Genomic DNA, 16,724 nt, shown 5'->3' with positions numbered 1-16,724 from the left:
GAACTTAAAGAGTATATAAATATGTAAATAAAAACACTATCAAACTTAAAACAGCTGTTCCTCCTTGTTCTTCTGCACCATTAACCTGCTCATCTCCTTTATTTCGTGTCTGGTTAAGACGGTGTTATCCGTTCGCACCTCATCGAAATCCTCCATCGGCTCGGCGTTTACATCGAAATTAACCGTCGGCTCGTGAAATTCCTGATTCAAAACCGAATAAGCTCTGTAATGATCCATTTGCATGTCGTCAGTGATGCCCATGTTGTGCGTTCGCATCAGAGAATCCAACATGTTCAATTTGTTGATGATAACTTCGACCATTTCAGTAGCTGCAACACAATTAAGAACATTCGAAATGTTAAACACAAAAATAATATGAAGAAATTAAAAACCTTTTTCCGGGTAATCCACGTCCTCTGCGGAAAAAGTAATATTAATTTCCGTTTTTTTCCCGTCGTGCGATTTATTTTTGTTGATTGCTTTGCATAGGCAGTAGATGGACTTCAGGCCTAAATGCGCCTGAATGATTTTCTTTCCGACGATCTCCTTCCTCTGCGTGCACTTGTTCAGCTTCTTCTTGAAAACCTCGATCTTCCCCAGAAACTCTTTACAGGAAGCTTCGAAACTGCTCAACTCACAATAAAATTTCAAATATTCAAAGTTCGTACGGAATTCTCAACCTGCTCAAATTATCCTCATTTTTGCACCGCTCCAAATTCACCTTGGCGTGCTCGATCCTCTTGCCAAGTTCTTGCGTGTCATTCAAATTCTTCGTCTTAATTGTAGTCAGTTTCTCGGTAATAGTCAACTGATCCTTCAAACTAAAGAAATAAGCAATTTACATTAAGTAATGTTCAATAGTCTTATTTTGAATTGATAAACTTAAACAAATGATAGGTAAAACAATTGAGAATTTAAACATACCATGGTAGGATTTTCTCGTATTTATTTACGAAAACCGCCTCCTTCAGCGTTTTCAAAACCTTCTCGACAGTCTTCAAGGATCTCTTGACCTCTTCGAACTCGTCGTCGATTTCGAGGCCGTAAGTTGTCTCATCCTCCTGGAAATCATAAAACATTAATAAATATGAAAAATATTAACATACTTTTATTTTTTAATGTTGTGACGCACATCCATTCTGACGATCATGGTCATGTTCTTTGGGAACTCGTTCAATTGCTCGTGCACTTTCTGCAAATCTATTTTGCGTCTGGACAACGATTCTTTGACGCACTTCTGAAGCTCGAAGAAGTTAAGTCGATCATCGTCCATCTGCTCGACTGCCAACTGACCGAGCACCGTCATCTGAAAGATGCACTTCGATTGGTCGACCTGGTCCCTCTTCAGCGTCTCCAAAAGTTGATCGTAAAATATACGATCCTAGAAAATTCAAGCAATTGCTATAAAAAAAAATGTTGTCTATATTAATAATTAACGTATTGTATACTTTTTGTAATATTTTGATCATCGTTCTGTACGTGTTCCTCACGGAGATCGCAGCTTCAGTCAATAAAATCCTATCCTGAACTTTACCAGTAATACGTCCGCATTCGATCTCCACTGGTAGTTTCGGGTGTTCTTTCGTGTACGATTCGTACTCGGCCTTCTCCAGCTGCAAAATAATTCTACCATTACCAATTTAATGTGTATATTTACAATATAAGCAGAATCACCGCAAGATTAGATAATCTAAAACTAAGTTCCTTTCGCTTGAAATGCAGCATATCAATCTTTTTCCTGTTCAGAAATATGTTCTGTTTTAAAGATTCAATGATTTCCTATGAAATGATATAATTATAAATAACTCTTTGCTCATTCTCGATTAACAATTATCGATCGAAGAATTACCAACGGAGAGTTTCCGCGATTCTTGAGCTGCAACTCCTTGTGCGTAACCAGAACGTTCTCCGTCAAATGCCTGCTTCCAGATAGGATGTTATCCAAAGATTCCCTGTTCGTTTTTATCTTATTGGATAGCACTTGCACCTCGTTGCTCAACTCTTTAACTTCAATATCCATGGCCGTGGAGCCGGTGCTCTTGCGACCCTCTGCAAAATCAGAACGTGGATTACTTCTTCGAACATTCAGAGAATGGATACCGCTGTGTACTGACTGTATAACTTCACTATTCCCTTGTACTGTGTAATCTTGTCGTGCGCCAACCATCGCGAGTCGCAAATCTTATGTTCCCTCACTCTCTTTGCGGAGAGCATGTTTTCGCGTTGGCTCATCGTCGCAGCAAATCGCGATTCTGACAAAAGTCCAAAACCGATTTGTCACGTCACAACTGCGATATTCCGCACATCAAACTTGGCATTAGTTAATAGGAATAGGAAAGGAAATTGGGATGAACGTGAAAAGAAATGACGATTTCAAAATAAAAAATAAAAACTTTATATAAATTAAAATCAATAAATAAATTTGCAATTATTGATCACTCGTAATGAATTGCCTTACAAATGAATCGATACTTTCAAAGAAACAAACGATGTCTGATAGGAACGCATCGCAGTCTTTCGTTTGTTCGAACAGAGCGCGTTTGTAATTTAGAGCCTCCGTGGATCGTAACTTGGACTTCAAAGCCTCATCCTTGACGGTCAATCTAATGGAACGTCAATGAATTAATAAATTTATAAAAAAAGGAATTGTTGGAACTTACACGAAAATAAAAGTGACTGCGATCAAGCTCCACATCCTCGGCCTGAACACAACATTATCCGATTCCAATTTGAACGTTTCCAAGAAGTACTGAACATCTTCCGCCTCGCACTCCCCCAATCCTAACTCCTTTGCGTGCTGATTGATGCTAAAACCGACAAAGTTAACAAATTCGAATCAACCAATGCAGATTTAAGCTTCTCACTATTTCATTGCAGAATTAAGGAAAATCTTCTTCCTCATCGCGTTCCTAGAACACACGTCCGCAAGAGGCAAAACGGCAGGATTATCTTCCTCGCCTTCGGTTTTACTTGGGAAATTCGTATCCTCCTTCTCGTACATTCCACCGGAAAAGTACGAGTTCACCTTGATGGTCATCTCTTTGCTATCACTCTTCAGTTGCTCGAAATCAGGAGGCGGTTTCGTGCTCCTCTCCAACATGGAATTATCGAACTGCTCCTCCGCCAATTCCTTGAGATGCATTTTCTTGCAGATCGCCATGTACTTCATTTGCTGTGCCGTCTCCAGTTCGGCGATTTTCAGATTTTCAAAATAATCATTCAACTTCTCTTCGTTTAGCGTCGCTTTGACTTTATCCTCGCCGTGCAAAAAAATGAAACTTTCAATGGTCAGCCATTTCTTGTAAATCTTTTTGAAAGATTCGATGTTCTCGTCGTTCGGTTTCAGACTATCTTTAATGTCCGCTTTCTTAGCCTTCGGAGCCTCCGGGTTTTTAACGGCGGTTATCAGAATCGAAGATTTCGACTTGTTCTCTTTGCTTTTCAATTTGGCCAAAACCTTTTGCAAATCTCCGTCCACTTTACTTACACCGCTCCGCATTTTCTTTACTTTCTCAATAACATTCTTCGCGCCGACATCTTCTTGCGGATCTTTAATTTTCTCGATGATTTTCTTCGTGTATTTAGGCAAGTCCTGCTTTATCAACACATCCTTCGGCGTATTCTTCATGTAAAACATTATCTTCTCCCTATTCGCACTAACTTCCGGATTCAATTTTGTTTCTATCAAAATTGGTTTTCTCTGGTTGTGTTTAGCGGAAGAGTTCACTTTAGCTACAGCTTCCTCGATTTTGGCATTATCCAAAATTATAGGTTTAGTCCGTTCCTCCAAATCCTTTTCCAAAATCGATTGAACCGGTTTCATTTGAACGTCACCGAAATTATCGTTTGTTTTCAATTTGATTTTTATCGTTTTACAAATCTGCGCGATGCTATCATTCAGATCATCGATCTCCTTCTGACTTCGAGTTTTTGAACCCGACGGTTTTGCATCCATCTCGGTCTCTGAAAGATTCGAAAACTTCACATGCTTCTTCTTATCCGCGTTCCCAGTGCCAATAACCAATTTATCTTCGATTTCTTCTGCTATCTTATTTACATCAGTTTTCTCACTCTCACCACCCTTATATTTAGACCCAACCTTAATTTTTGACTTCAAAATTGATTTGGGTTTTAAATTTATATCAGTTTCTTCGAAATCTGGAAAATCTGGTTCATTGAGTTTCTCAAATTGCTGGGCTTCATCCAAACATGCCTCAGTAAAACTGGACACTGATGTGAAAGCCTTTTCTTCCACTTTCACAATACCCTGATCAATTTCAATGCCTGGAGATAAACTGCAATTAAAGATAAATATAGATTTAATCATATTTAAATAAGTGAACTTACAATTTTTGCTCATCCATCAATTTGTATTTAAGAAAGTTTTCTGGTTTTCTCAGCCACAAGGGACTTGTATCAATTTGATTTTTTATGAAACAGCTTGCCTGATAGCAGTAATTACTACAAAAGTTCTAAAAACCCAAAGCTAAATCAAACAATCACACAGAAAAATAAACAGACACTTACTTTCCTTTCAGTGATATCAAAAACCTTGTTCATCTTTGTTGAGATGTAATATTGCTTATTTGGCATATCTGGAATCCTTTTTCCACAAAGAGGATATCCACACAATTTGGTGACTGATCGTTCTTCCACAACATCTTGGTAATTCTCGGGGTCAATGAAATTTAAACTCCACATGAAGGGATCTGGCTTATGTTTGCCTTCAATTAAGAATAGCACAATTCTCTGAGCATAATTTTCACACTTTATCTTATGCTCTAAAGTTGGAAGGTTCTCTTTCCTAGCAAAAAAATGTATTAAACTATAGAGAATCAAATAGGTTACAATTTACTTTATTTTGGGTTCCTCCTTAGTATTGGTTGTGATACGAATATAATCCTTCATGGAATCCTGCATTTTAAATCACTTATTTATACTATTAAACCACTACACTTTCATCAATAAATCTTATTGAAATAATAGTAACTGAAGCTGATACCAGCTGATGCTGAATGAAAACAAGAAGGCAAATGAATATTGTAGCAAGAGTAGGCAACACATCAGACTGTTATAATTTGATAATTTTTAAAGTTGCAAATTATTAATAATTACTTAAAATTCATTAAATTTAATGAGATTGTTACAATATCAATAATTACTATCAGTTGAATATATTTATAATAAATTTGAAACTACTTTTTACAGTAGTGGCATTCGTGTTAATGATTCTTCAACTCAACATCTTCAGATTTCCTTATTTCCTTGTTGGTAACAGTTGCTGCGGATATATGGTCTGGGAGTGGCACCAATAATTGTTTATTTTGGTTTATTTTCATTATGGGAAAATAATTTAAATACACAGTGTTTCAGAGGTGTGCTAGAGGTTTATTATTCACCGTACTGGATAGGAAACAGAATCTCAAGATGCCTGCGATCAAAGATTCGAACATCGTCAAGATTGCCGTCGAGATGACCAATCAAGTGCCAAATCTGACGGAATTCAATCAAAAACAACCACTCACCTGTATAATACAGGAGCTCTGCAACCAGTGGGGTCTTGCTGAACCTGAGCAGTATGCACTTCAGTTCAATGATAACAACAATAGAAACTACATCACTGAGAAGAACAGGAATGAGGTGAAGAATGGGTCTGTCTTGAGGTTGGAGTTCTCTCCTCTGAAGACTGCTCAAGATATTTTGCATAAGTTCACTGCAGGTTCTCCAGAGGATAAAGCCATGGCTATACAGAAGTTGTCCAAGCTCAGTTCTGATATTACATTTGCTTTGGAATTCATTAACAAGCAAGGTTTGACTCTGATCATTAAGCAGATTGAGGCTGGCAACAGTAAAGGCACAGTACTGGCACACACATTGCTCTCTTTTGTTGAGCTGATGGAACATGGGATAGTTTCATGGGAGATTCTGGATGTGGCATTTATCAACAGAGTTGCAGGTCTGGTGAACACATCCCAGGATGAGGATATCAATCAAGCAGCTTTATCAATTCTGGAGAATGTTGTTCTCAATCATAGCCAAGGCTATGAGCAAGTAGAGAGAGAGGTTCCAGTTACATCATTGATCACACATTTGCAAGAAACGTCTGTGGTTCAGCAGAACACTGTTGCATTGATAAACGCATTATTGACAAAGGCTGATTACGTTAAAAGGAAATCGGTGGCGGCGACACTTATTTCAAAGCAGCTGAGGGTTGTTATACAAAATAACATAATTCAAACTGGAGCCGCTGAAGGCGCCGAAATGGCTCATCAATTGTACGTGCTGCAAACTTTAATTTTGGGCTTGTTCGAACAGAGGATGGTCACGAAAATGGACCCTCAGGTATTATTTTGTTCAAAATTTCGAAATTATTATCTAAACATTTTTGTTTTGCAGGATCAAGATGGTCATGACAAAATTAAGGAGCTAAGGAAAATAGCTTTTGACAGTGAAGGTGCTGGAAGCATGAGGGGTCCAGGCGGTTTCACGAGGGACTACAAAAAGTTGGGCTTCAAGAATGATATTAATCCAGCTCTGGACTTTACGGAAACTCCGCCCGGTTTGTTGGCTCTCGATTGTATGGTGTATTTTGCCAGGAATCATCCGGATAATTATACAAAATTGGTGTTGGAGAACAGCTGCAGAGCCGACGAACACGAATGTCCCTTCGGCAGGGCCAGCGTTGAATTGGTGAAAATCTTATGCGAATTGTTGAAGATCGGAGAACCGCCTGCAGAGCAAGGAGCCACTTTCCAACCGCTATTCTTCGCTAACGATTATCCATTCGAGGAGACTTTCTGCATCTGCATCGTTCTTCTAAATAAGACATGGAAGGAGATGAGAGCAACTTCCGAGGATTTCGGTAAGGTGGCTAGCGTTGTTAGGGAGCAAATCATAAGGGCGTTGCAGACTTCGCCTTTGTCGTTGGAGCAATTAAGGCAGAGGTTGCAGTCGCTGACGTACAGCGAAATTACTAGTCTATGGCAGCAGGAGCGTACTTCTAGAGAGGAGTGGGAATCTCATGCGAGACCAATCGTCGAGCTGAGGGAGCAAATAACACCGGACATACTCAATTTGATCACTCAACAGCGATTGACGTACTTGGTGGAGGGAACGAGGTTTACGAAGTACTCGGCGCGCGGTCAACGAATTAAAGATAAATTCTGGTTCATGCGATTGTCCCCGAACCATAAGGTTCTTCATTACGGTGATTGCGATGAGAAGAGCGCTCCCAGCGCTGAAGAGTTGGCTTCGAAACTGGCTGTCTCCGATATAAAGGCTTTGTACATTGGAAAAGACTGTCCCCATATGAGGGGAAGGAAGGCTTCCCATCAGCTCGCCTTCTCGTTGGCCTTGGAAGGAGTTGATCTGATGTCCTTAGATTGTGTAGCTCCGGATGAACTCGCTTTCGCTTATTGGACTGATGGCATTAATGGACTGTTGGGGAATAAAATGCAAAGCAAAGAGACTGAAAAGGATTTGGATACGCTTCTCTCGATGGAAATAAAGCTGCGTCTTTTAGATGCGGAAGGTGTGACCATACCGCAGGATCCACCCATCATTCCTCCAGATCCTCCACATTACAGCTTTTATTACGAGTTACAGTAGCTATTTTAACCAAAAATATCATATCCAGTCACAATTATCAACGTTTTTAATAGTATCTATTATTATTATTATTGTTTAAGTACAAACATATTTTATCGAATATATCTTATTTATTAATTTATTTAGGTTATAGTTATATTGATATTTGTTATATTTTTATTATATCATTTTCTCATCATTTTTTTGCATGTATATTAATTGCAATGATATATATTAATTTTGCATATTACTGATAATATTGCACATATATTTTGATACAAATAAAACTCATTTCAATGTATGTTAATTATTATTTAATCTTTACTTTATTTCCAGATTTAACTAATTGCACTTTCAAAAAGAAGTGTTTGCGGAAGAACGAATTTATTCGTAAATGAAGGTTCTTACTGTATATACTTAACTTCATGTTGCAAACCTAACAAAATTAAATACAAATAAAAAGTTGGTAGATAGTTAAAACAACGCCACTTTCTTTTCTTATTTGTTTTGATTTGTATATGTGAATATAACCTTCAAAAGCGAGGGATCTTCAAAAAAAAAAAAATCAGTTGGTTGGGTTGTTTAAATGCTTAAGCGATATGGAATTTCCGGCAGAGCGAAAAATTTTGAAAGGGCGAAGACGTAATAAGGGAAACACACAAAGTCCATGCAAGGAGTCAGTCCATAAAGAGCCAGTACAAATATCCAGAGGTGAAGAGAGGTGTCTTGCAAATAACAGATTGAAGAGGTTGAGAGCAAGCTTGGGCAGTTCTGAGAGTCCCATTAAGAAGCGGGTAAAATCTGATGATCACAATGTCACAACTCCGGCACAGTCCAGACTAAATTCAACAAAGATGTGTCCGAGCAGTCCAAACATCTCTGCACACAACAATAATGTATCAAATTGCCATATGATCACTTCAACTCCAAACAAGAGAACAAGTACAATAGATATTTCTGATGTGGAACCACCATTGAAGAAACATGAAACTGCTGTTGTGTCTTCATCTGGTGATTCCATGTACCATTCAGATTTGTCAAATGTATCATTGATTTGCAATGCAAGCACTGAGAGAGATCTGGATAACTGTGATATGGAAATGGACACTGATAATGCTTCTATGTCTGAAGAACATATCCTGGATGATGTAAGAATAAATCATTAATTAATCTCCACATTAAATATTAATTAATTCAATTGTTGCCTACAGATACAATCTTTGAGAAAGCAAAGAGAGGATGGCAGTCCTCAGAAGACAAATTTCAGTTACTTCAATTTAAAGTATGAGAACATTCAAAAATCAGACAATATTTATATTGTTGTTGACACTAACGTTTTTATTGACAAACTACAAACTATAATAGACATTTTAAAAATAACTTTTTGTGGTCAGTATTATTTTGTTCTGTAATTTGTTATAGTAATATAATTCATGTTCTTTTTTAAGATGACACCAAACCTGTGATATATGTTCCATGGATGGTCATTCAAGAATTAGACTATTTTAAGGATGGATATGGGGTCAAATCAAAACAGTTGCAGAAAGAATGCAGGAAAGCAATTAAATTTATAAATGAATGCTTGGTGGCCAAGAAGGATAATTTAATTGGTAATTTATTTTTCGCGCTTTTTCTCGTTCAATTTTTGAATTTTCGACTTTTTTGTTGAAGGTGAATCGGCCATGGAGTCAGCTCAAAACCAGTACCAAGGCAGATCCGCAGACGATTCAATTCTCGGCAGTTGTTTGCGCATAGCTCAGCAGAATACCACTGTAACACACACGAATTACCCATTTAATTTTCCTACAGGTAATTGATCAATTATTTCAGATATTGATGTCAAGTGATGTTAATCTAAGGAACAAATGTTTAATCAACAAAATCGATCCCTACTGTCCTACCAAAGTATTGGAGTTTTTGCGGAATTACAAGAAAACGAAAAATCAAGTGGATGCTATCGAAAATGTTTCGAAATCAATATCTTTTCTGCTGTCTTATATATTGAAAAGCGATTCCTTCGTTGAATCATCCGATTTACCATGGGAGTTTAAGAAGTGCGTATCGTACATGAAGAAATCTTACGATGATCTTTTCAGAAGTGGCATGCAGAAACAGTGCCGCAAAGTTATCAACGATCTCAGCGATTTATTGGACAGCGGTGGGTAACATCATACATTCACTATGTTTACTTTCAAATCTCAAATATTTTGAATGGATTGGTTTAACAGATATCATTAACATTATCATTTTTAGAGGACATTAATGAACACACTTTGATCGAACTTTCGCTGTCGCTGCTTTTATATTTAAAAGCCGGGAAACCCATGTACCAATTGAACATACAGAAGTGCATCGAAGAAGTTACCGACATCAAGAAACAGTTTTAAAATACAAATTTCTTTATTTCCTTTTGTTACGTTACTGAAAATGAAAAATTATATTTATATATATATATTTTACTAATAAATCAAGCTACATGTTTTATATGTAGTGTGTACCAATTGAAGAAGTTATTATTAATAACAGTACAAATTTTGGTGAGGTGAAAATATACAAAGGAAATATACGTTTCTGGTTTTGTTACAACGAATATATTTTTAGTTTCTTAATGTTATAAATAAATCTTCGAATTTAGTTACAACTCTATAATTCAGTTTTAGTTCTGTTAACACTTATATCAATTAATCGGATAACAAATCGCTATGAACAATACTCGTATAGTAAGGATAAAAAATACAAAAATATAATTTCACCGAGCAATTGCGTAACGGAAAATTAATTAAAATCCACTGTATATATACATACACTAAAACCTAAATGAAAGCAATCGGTTATAAGATATAATATTATTATAATATAAATAAAATATTGCCGAATATTATTAAATATAAGTAAAAGACGTTTACTCCAATATTTTTGTTAAGAAAGAAAAATAATTAAAAAAATGAGAACAACGTATTCCCATCAGCGACTGTAAACGATAATTAGAATAATCACAGTTAAAACGATTGCAGCAATCAACGCGATGATCACTTTCTTTCGGCGAATTTTATTCTTGTAGTTACTGGCCTCGTGCAGCTGATGCACACCCTCGGAAACGTAATGCTCGGTATGTTCGACACTCGCTTCGATACTATCGACGATCTCGCCTTGCTCATGCACCATAGCGCCGAGCTCTTTGAATATTTGATTCACGTCGTTAATATCGCTCTAAAAGGAAGGAAATATGAATTAAATAACGGTAACAAATTATCAATTAAATACAATTTTACCTCGAGTTGCCTAATGGACTGCTCCTGCTCCTCTAACGCTCTCAAATCAGCTTCCTCCTGTAACGACTGCACTTGCTGCTGTTGCCTCGAAGCACTGCTATCCTGCAGTTCAATCAATTGATTATCTTTCTTGTAAGGCGCTGAAACGTTCAATCGAGATTATTACTACAGTTGATTATTAATCCAATTTATTTACGCAGAAATGGGTCGCCGAACGCCTGAGCTCTAGCCTTATTAACCAGATCCTTCTCTTTCGACGCGGCGCTCCTCTGAGCGGCCTGGAAAAGGTTCAGCACAGACGTGAATTCATCTTGCAACCTCTCCTTCTGCATTTTCCTCTGTCTCTGCTCGGATTGCGATACGCTTGAAGGAACCGTTTGCAAATCTTTGAGGTATCCATTTGTGTCCTTTACAAGTTGCTGGGTGTAATGTTGAATGTTATGCCTGGAACACAACTGATTGAGAAACTTGTTTTACGACGTGATAAGAAAATGCTTACAATTGCTTCCTTAATTCTGGTGAATCTTGATTGGTGCCAACTTGGTTGACCATCCTTTGCATTGAGGACACTACAAGAGAAAAGACAATTAGCCTATATGTTTATGGTTTCATTATGTTCTCACCATTTTGGGAAATCTTTTGGATACTTGATCCAATGGTCTGGGACAGTTTCTGGAAGTCCTGTTCCCTATTAGAACTCCCATTCTGGTACGATGAAAAACTCTCCATTATCACTTACTGCAAGATAATTTTGTTGAATGTGTAAATTTTAATGGGCAAAATGAACCTTACGAATCGGCGTTTATTGTTCCATGCGTCGACTGTAACGCAATAATTAATTAATTTGTATTTAATGTTATTAAAATCGATTATTCCTATTAAACGAAACTGAGTCACTCCTGGTCACTCCACTTTAAACGTCAGATTTGACAGCTTTGTAATCATTTTCAGTGTCCACCCAGCTACAATGCGTGCCAATGGAATGATAATAAAAACAAACCATTTTACATACAGTTATTCATTTTCCTTAACACGTTGCTATTGAAAACAAATCAATTTTTAATAACCAACTGCTCTCACTACTGTTATTAATCAGGTTTTTAAGTTTTAAGAAGCTACAGTTTTGAATAGTACAAAAGGTTGGAAAGCACTGATAGACAAAAATTTGCAGACGATAGATGGCAGAGCGATTTTGCAAATTGGAAATGAATCAGCTGAAACTGTTAAATTACTTGGGATCTCGCTCGTATTAATCGTTCGATTCGAACAATGCGCGCGTTGGTTGTGAACGTTGCTTTTTATAAAGTTTCAGCGGCCGAATGTTGCGAATGCCATCCTTCTTCTGTCCGTTCTGTTTTCGACCATCGCATTTGACAGTTCATCTGATTTCGTCTATTTCTTCACGTTGTGTTCTCTTTTATGTTCTGGATTAGTTCGAACGACTGTTTAGTTTATTTCAATTTCATCGTCCAGTGTCTGCTGCCGAGCATCAGCATGGCAGGAGCGAGCGAAAGACACCTATACCAGAATAACGACACAAGCAGCGATACCGAAGATTACAACGATGACCGCAGACGAAGAGTTTTCAAAAACCGTATGAGGTATGATTTTGTAACATGCCAATTTCCATCTCTGTGCACTTTGCATTAGCTATTTAGTAGTCAGTGTATGTGTGTGCAAGTAGTCAATTTGATTGGAGCATGATAATTTGCATCCTGAACCACATTTCTACACTCTCTGATTTTCCATTGTTCTTCCCTCATAGACAGACAGATAGATATACACACAGAAACACACATACATACACACAGTGCATATGACAGACACCTCCTAAGCAGTTAGGCACAGTTTTATCAAAATAAACAATGATATGTGCTTGCCTTTCTCTCATGTAGACACAATCTGTTTGGTGGTTTTATTTTCCCCATCCATCCATTTGTCACTGCTCCATTGAAATTTCACCATGCATTTTATTTATTTGCATTGTCTGATTGTCTGTCACCATGAATGATACATTTAAGTCAGTTTGGTGTTTATTCTTATGAAAACATGGTACATGCTTTGCGTAGTTATGGTTCATGTTCCAAGCCCAAACCGTGCCTTGTCTTACGCTCTTCAATTTCGGATCCAAGGTGTCACACTGTACCTACCCAATGCCATAGTGGTGCTGCCCGAAATAGGTACACTCTGACCATTCAGTCTCTGCAGGTATCTAACATAAGCCTTAATTGTTGCAGGTCTCGTGTTATGCAAAATGTTGGACAGGCTAAAGGCATTTCATGCAATACAGTTGCCAGTGAAGACAGGATCACGTTGGTTGTCGACAATACCAGGTAATACCAGTGTTTTGTATTTTATTTTTTTTACTTTAATTCGTACGTCGCGGTTTCAGGTTCGTGGTGGATCCTGCAATATTCACGGCGCATCCAAACACTATGTTAGGTCGAATGTTCGGCTCGGGTTTGGATATAACGCATCCGAACGACAGAGGGGAATTCGAGCTGGCCGAGGGTATTTCGGCGATGGTTTTTAGATCGATTTTGGAGTTTTACAAAGGCGGCATGATTAGATGTCCACCAACTGTGTCCGTTCAAGAATTGAGGGAGGCTTGCGATTACTTGCTAGTCCCTTTCGATGCTCAAACAATTCGCTGCCAAAATTTACGTAAGTAAATACAAAAAAAAAATGAATCTTAATTGATGTCCAATTGGACATTATTTAGTCAGTTATCATATTATATTTCTATATATATATATGTTATTGTTTATTCTGATTGTACTTTATCGTAATCATACTCAATTTGTATAGTCTAGTCTAGCTTTGCTTAAGATAATGAAATAAGTTTCTCCATTTCGGAAATTGTTCTTTGATTTTGTTAAGTACTCTAGAACTCACGGACCACTAAACGCAAAATATTGAATCTCGCTGGCCAAAACATAAAAATAAGATTCTAAAAACAAAAATTGCAAATATATTATCTCTGCGGTCTACCAGTTGGAGACCACTGCTTTAGAACATGATTACTTAAATTTTGCATTTCATGAAAATTTTAAAGTTCTTTGAAGTTGGAGTTATCTTTCATTTTTTTTAATACATTTTTATGTTTTCTAGATTTATGCATTTTTTCTATTTGTTCATGGAATATTGTTATTTTACAGTAAAGTGTATTACGATCGGAGAAAGACGTCTCTAAGCGATTCTTATTAGAATTCCATTATGTGTATTGTTCTTTTTTTATATATTAGTCATTTTCAAGGAGACTAAAGTCTATATATCTTAGCTTAGTATTTGAATTCTTATATTATTGGATTATTTATATTTTGTTCTTTTTTTAAGGTGGTTTGCTCCATGAGTTATCTAATGAAGGCGCAAGATGTCAATTTGAAGTGTTCTTAGAGGATCTGATTCTGCCGTTGATGGTGAATTCTGCGGAGAGAGGTGATCGCGAATGCCACATCGTGGTACTGCTGGACGACGACACCGTCGATTGGGATGAGGAGTATCCTCCGCAGATGGGCGAGGAACACTCGCAGACTGTAAACAGCACAACGATGTACAGGTTCTTCAAGTATATCGAGAATAGGGACGTGGCGAAGCAGGTGCTGAAGGATAGAGGTCTGAAGAAAATAAGATTGGGAATCGAGGGTTATCCCACTTACAAGGAGAAGGTGCGTAAACGTCCTGGCGGCAGAGCGGAGGTGATCTACAATTACGTCCAACGTCCGTTCATCCACATGTCCTGGGAGAAAGAGGAGGCGAAGAGCAGGCACGTCGATTTCCAGTGCGTAAAATCGAAGAGCGTAACGAATTTGGCCGAGGCCACCGCCGATCCGGCTCTCGAATTGGATTCCAGAGGTAATCCCATTAACAATACCATATCAGACCCAATACAGATACTGCCATTGGAGATGCCCCCGATGGGTGACCACGAGGAGGGCGCCGTCTGGGGGGGCATCATCGACTTGGACAACGTCCCCCCAGATGAGAACCAACTGAACGGTTAAAATCGAAACTATTTTATATAAACCTATATATATATATATATTATAGGGGGAAAAGGGGGTGGAATTTCATTTATATATATATATATTTATATGTATGTATATATATATACTTTCTTAAAGGGAAATTTAGCTTGTGCACAACAGAAGAACAAATCAAACGAAACAAAAAAATAATATTGCCGCCAAAAACGTATTTATGCCTTAAACTTTACCGAGCGATGTTGTGTAGCACTTAGTTTTTTTTTATATACATTCCTGTATGTTTCTTCATTTAATTATTATTTTCATGTTACATTTGCGCACACATTGATTTCTTACTTTCGTGAACCCTTGAGACTGAAATAAGTTTAGTCTATGTATTATTATTTTTATTATTTTTTGTTTCATTTGCTCACTTTTAATGCAGTTGAAAGGTATCAAAGAATTATATAAGTTAAAGGAATGAATTGATGGTGATGATGATGAGAAGGAAGAAGGGGGGAAAGTCGAATGAAGGGAAGAGGAAAAACTATATGAGTCTGATTATATTCACATTATTATTATAGCTTATAGTGTTTTATACCCATTGATATTTATTATTATTGATAAAGTCATTATTAAAAAAAAAAGGAAGCGAATATAGCTTACATGTATGAATCCCTGTTTTTTTTTCTTTCATTTCACATTATTCACAGCAAGTAGATAGATATTATTATTTTTCAGCTGAGAGTGGCTCTTGCAGTCTGAAGCAATCGCTCACTATCTTCCATTTATCACCGAGGGCCGTCACGACGAAACTTTGCTGGAAAGTCTTCGCACTTTTGTTCTGGTATTTTACGTGTCCACTAACTTGAATCAAAAAGGTCAGTTGCCCATTCACAGCCATATCTATAATAAATCGATTATATTAATAAAATACTGAATAAGTTTCTTAAATAACTTAGAATAGACAGAATTAGTTACATTTAAATATAAAATTAAAGTAAATCATAATCACTATTATTTTACTGTTAAATTCAACTAAATTGAATCCAAAACATCTTAAAAGAGGAAGAAACATTAATATTACCATAAACAGGCTGTGCATCCAATGTAACCACAGTGTGATCAGTTGATGGAAGTTCAATGTAGAATTTCTGGATGGGTTCACATCCAGTTATACCATTGCCATTCCATGTTAGCAAACCTGTGTCTAGGTACAACTTGGAAATGAGCTACAAAGAAAATATTTTAAGGTTATGTTCCCAATTCTCAACCACACTGTTAATATACTTACATGTCTCTTCTTATCAACAGACTCATAATACACTTTTGTAAATTCCTCTGCTGTTCTGCAGGCTTGGTCAATTTTAGCTTTTAAATTTGGATCCATTGTTATCACTTTGTTTTACAAAATAATTATTAACAGGTTTACACAACAGACACCTTTAAGCAAACTCACTTTATACTTAAGAAATTCACCAGGATCAACTGTTTTATTTGGGTTTTGCTTTAAAACTAGTATAGAAGAGGTCTATATCCAAAATAATGTTTGAAATATTTGTAAATTGTTTTGATTGGAACATGTGTTTACATCAATGTTGCCATTCTGCTAAACTTAATATGTCAATTCATTATGACAAAGTACGCTGCAACTCTTGATTATTTTTAACATATATTGTTGTTAATTAAATATGGATTAAGTATTATATTGTTATACTAAACGTATTTTTAAATTTAATGGTAAGGTGGTTGCATAGGTCAAATTAATCTTCTTAAGTTGCACAGCATGGTATAATCTATCTTTCAACTTTTACTCAATTATACCACTACAACAACAGGATAAAAGTGTCAAACAAAAACAAATATTTCATATAGCAAACATATATTTTTTATATATATA

At 36.8% G+C, this 16,724-nt stretch overlaps 7 protein-coding genes across 9 annotated transcripts; 3 read left to right on the top strand and 4 right to left on the bottom strand.

The window, feature by feature from the left end:
• Positions 1–45: 45 nt before the first annotated feature.
• LOC108563733 lies at positions 46–2,235 on the bottom strand. The gene is made up of 9 exons (XM_017922488.1): positions 2,115–2,235; positions 1,850–2,049; positions 1,675–1,779; positions 1,449–1,613; positions 1,133–1,381; positions 925–1,061; positions 681–821; positions 393–625; positions 46–329 (listed from the first exon to the last, which is right to left on the bottom strand). The coding sequence occupies exons 1-9, from the start codon at positions 2,230–2,232 to the stop codon at positions 46–48; spliced, it is 1,632 nt and encodes a 543-aa protein (XP_017777977.1). The 5' UTR covers positions 2,233–2,235.
• A 188-nt stretch (positions 2,236–2,423) lies between these two features.
• LOC108563734 (putative RNA polymerase II subunit B1 CTD phosphatase RPAP2) lies at positions 2,424–5,028 on the bottom strand. Its single transcript, XM_017922489.1, has 6 exons — positions 4,856–5,028; positions 4,528–4,804; positions 4,348–4,472; positions 2,865–4,295; positions 2,661–2,807; positions 2,424–2,603 (listed from the first exon to the last, which is right to left on the bottom strand). Exons 1-6 carry the CDS (start codon positions 4,918–4,920, stop codon positions 2,429–2,431), a joined length of 2,220 nt encoding a protein of 739 aa, XP_017777978.1. The 5' UTR covers positions 4,921–5,028; the 3' UTR covers positions 2,424–2,428.
• A 237-nt stretch (positions 5,029–5,265) lies between these two features.
• Positions 5,266–7,699, top strand: LOC108563782 (engulfment and cell motility protein 1). The gene is made up of 2 exons (XM_017922563.1): positions 5,266–6,342; positions 6,397–7,699. Exons 1-2 carry the CDS (start codon positions 5,428–5,430, stop codon positions 7,606–7,608), a joined length of 2,127 nt encoding a protein of 708 aa, XP_017778052.1. The 5' UTR covers positions 5,266–5,427; the 3' UTR covers positions 7,609–7,699.
• Positions 7,700–8,066: 367 nt separating this feature from the next.
• LOC108563765 (transcriptional protein SWT1-like) lies at positions 8,067–10,034 on the top strand. The gene is made up of 6 exons (XM_017922532.1): positions 8,067–8,735; positions 8,799–8,976; positions 9,036–9,197; positions 9,259–9,359; positions 9,418–9,745; positions 9,841–10,034. The coding sequence occupies exons 1-6, from the start codon at positions 8,187–8,189 to the stop codon at positions 9,972–9,974; spliced, it is 1,452 nt and encodes a 483-aa protein (XP_017778021.1). The 5' UTR covers positions 8,067–8,186; the 3' UTR covers positions 9,975–10,034.
• Positions 10,035–10,159: 125 nt separating this feature from the next.
• LOC108563767 (syntaxin-7) lies at positions 10,160–11,770 on the bottom strand. 2 transcript variants are annotated; one of them, XM_017922536.1, is made up of 6 exons: positions 11,647–11,770; positions 11,483–11,597; positions 11,359–11,428; positions 11,056–11,303; positions 10,860–10,999; positions 10,160–10,797 (listed from the first exon to the last, which is right to left on the bottom strand). In XM_017922536.1, the coding sequence occupies exons 2-6, from the start codon at positions 11,586–11,588 to the stop codon at positions 10,552–10,554; spliced, it is 810 nt and encodes a 269-aa protein (XP_017778025.1). In that variant the 5' UTR covers positions 11,589–11,597; positions 11,647–11,770; the 3' UTR covers positions 10,160–10,551. The 2 variants fall into 2 exon arrangements, with proteins under 2 accessions (XP_017778025.1, XP_017778026.1); XM_017922537.1 differs by having other exon boundaries at positions 11,652–11,770.
• Positions 11,771–11,880: 110 nt separating this feature from the next.
• Positions 11,881–15,325, top strand: LOC108563766 (BTB/POZ domain-containing protein 10). 2 transcript variants are annotated; one of them, XM_017922533.1, is made up of 5 exons: positions 11,881–12,460; positions 12,929–13,039; positions 13,097–13,192; positions 13,252–13,523; positions 14,196–15,325. In XM_017922533.1, exons 1-5 carry the CDS (start codon positions 12,279–12,281, stop codon positions 14,861–14,863), a joined length of 1,329 nt encoding a protein of 442 aa, XP_017778022.1. In that variant the 5' UTR covers positions 11,881–12,278; the 3' UTR covers positions 14,864–15,325. The 2 variants fall into 2 exon arrangements, with proteins under 2 accessions (XP_017778022.1, XP_017778023.1); XM_017922534.1 differs by lacking the exon at positions 12,929–13,039.
• Positions 15,326–15,414: 89 nt separating this feature from the next.
• LOC108563768 (NTF2-related export protein) lies at positions 15,415–16,416 on the bottom strand. The gene is made up of 3 exons (XM_017922538.1): positions 16,119–16,416; positions 15,912–16,056; positions 15,415–15,730 (listed from the first exon to the last, which is right to left on the bottom strand). Exons 1-3 carry the CDS (start codon positions 16,212–16,214, stop codon positions 15,555–15,557), a joined length of 417 nt encoding a protein of 138 aa, XP_017778027.1. The 5' UTR covers positions 16,215–16,416; the 3' UTR covers positions 15,415–15,554.
• Positions 16,417–16,724: the final 308 nt, after the last annotated feature.

Source organism: Nicrophorus vespilloides, unplaced genomic scaffold, assembly GCF_001412225.1.
Source record: "Nicrophorus vespilloides isolate i.1.1-1 unplaced genomic scaffold, Nicve_v1.0, whole genome shotgun sequence".
Taxonomy (NCBI): Eukaryota; Metazoa; Arthropoda; class Insecta; order Coleoptera; family Silphidae; genus Nicrophorus; species Nicrophorus vespilloides.
The sequence above is the reverse complement of the archived record's forward strand: the minus strand, read 5'-3'. Positions and strand labels throughout refer to the sequence as shown.

What these genes read in the sequence shown, in the direction of transcription:
- LOC108563733 (XM_017922488.1), bottom strand. Translation starts at nt 2,232, where the DNA reads ATGAGCCAACGCGAAAACATGCTCTCCGCAAAGAGAGTGAGGGAACAT. An exon ending in TTAGATTATCTAATCTTGCG is followed by an intron (nt 1,614 to 1,674) that starts GTGATTCTGCTT and finishes ATTATTTTGCAG; the next exon opens with CTGGAGAAGGCCGAGTACGA. An exon ending in CCATGATCGTCAGAATGGAT is followed by an intron (nt 1,062 to 1,132) that starts GTGCGTCACAAC and finishes TATGATTTCCAG; the next exon opens with GAGGATGAGACAACTTACGG.
- LOC108563734 (XM_017922489.1), bottom strand. Translation starts at nt 4,920, where the DNA reads ATGCAGGATTCCATGAAGGATTATATTCGTATCACAACCAATACTAAG. An exon ending in AAGGAGGAACCCAAAATAAA is followed by an intron (nt 4,805 to 4,855) that starts GTAAATTGTAAC and finishes TTTTTTTGCTAG; the next exon opens with GAAAGAGAACCTTCCAACTT. An exon ending in GCAGTCACTTTTATTTTCGT is followed by an intron (nt 2,604 to 2,660) that starts GTAAGTTCCAAC and finishes ACGTTCCATTAG; the next exon opens with ATTGACCGTCAAGGATGAGG.
- LOC108563782 (XM_017922563.1), top strand. Translation starts at nt 5,428, where the DNA reads ATGCCTGCGATCAAAGATTCGAACATCGTCAAGATTGCCGTCGAGATG. An exon ending in TCACGAAAATGGACCCTCAG is followed by an intron (nt 6,343 to 6,396) that starts GTATTATTTTGT and finishes TTTGTTTTGCAG; the next exon opens with GATCAAGATGGTCATGACAA.
- LOC108563765 (XM_017922532.1), top strand. Translation starts at nt 8,187, where the DNA reads ATGGAATTTCCGGCAGAGCGAAAAATTTTGAAAGGGCGAAGACGTAAT. An exon ending in TTTAAAAATAACTTTTTGTG is followed by an intron (nt 8,977 to 9,035) that starts GTCAGTATTATT and finishes TTCTTTTTTAAG; the next exon opens with ATGACACCAAACCTGTGATA. An exon ending in TAGCTCAGCAGAATACCACT is followed by an intron (nt 9,360 to 9,417) that starts GTAACACACACG and finishes CAATTATTTCAG; the next exon opens with ATATTGATGTCAAGTGATGT.
- LOC108563767 (XM_017922536.1), bottom strand. Translation starts at nt 11,588, where the DNA reads ATGGAGAGTTTTTCATCGTACCAGAATGGGAGTTCTAATAGGGAACAG. An exon ending in CCAAAAGATTTCCCAAAATG is followed by an intron (nt 11,429 to 11,482) that starts GTGAGAACATAA and finishes TTTCTCTTGTAG; the next exon opens with TGTCCTCAATGCAAAGGATG. An exon ending in GTTCGGCGACCCATTTCTGC is followed by an intron (nt 11,000 to 11,055) that starts GTAAATAAATTG and finishes TGAACGTTTCAG; the next exon opens with CGCCTTACAAGAAAGATAAT.
- LOC108563766 (XM_017922533.1), top strand. Translation starts at nt 12,279, where the DNA reads ATGTTCTGGATTAGTTCGAACGACTGTTTAGTTTATTTCAATTTCATC. An exon ending in GTTTTCAAAAACCGTATGAG is followed by an intron (nt 12,461 to 12,928) that starts GTATGATTTTGT and finishes TGCTTTGCGTAG; the next exon opens with TTATGGTTCATGTTCCAAGC. An exon ending in AGTGGTGCTGCCCGAAATAG is followed by an intron (nt 13,040 to 13,096) that starts GTACACTCTGAC and finishes TAATTGTTGCAG; the next exon opens with GTCTCGTGTTATGCAAAATG.
- LOC108563768 (XM_017922538.1), bottom strand. Translation starts at nt 16,214, where the DNA reads ATGGATCCAAATTTAAAAGCTAAAATTGACCAAGCCTGCAGAACAGCA. An exon ending in CTGTTGATAAGAAGAGACAT is followed by an intron (nt 16,057 to 16,118) that starts GTAAGTATATTA and finishes TTTTCTTTGTAG; the next exon opens with CTCATTTCCAAGTTGTACCT. An exon ending in GGATGCACAGCCTGTTTATG is followed by an intron (nt 15,731 to 15,911) that starts GTAATATTAATG and finishes GATTTATTATAG; the next exon opens with ATATGGCTGTGAATGGGCAA.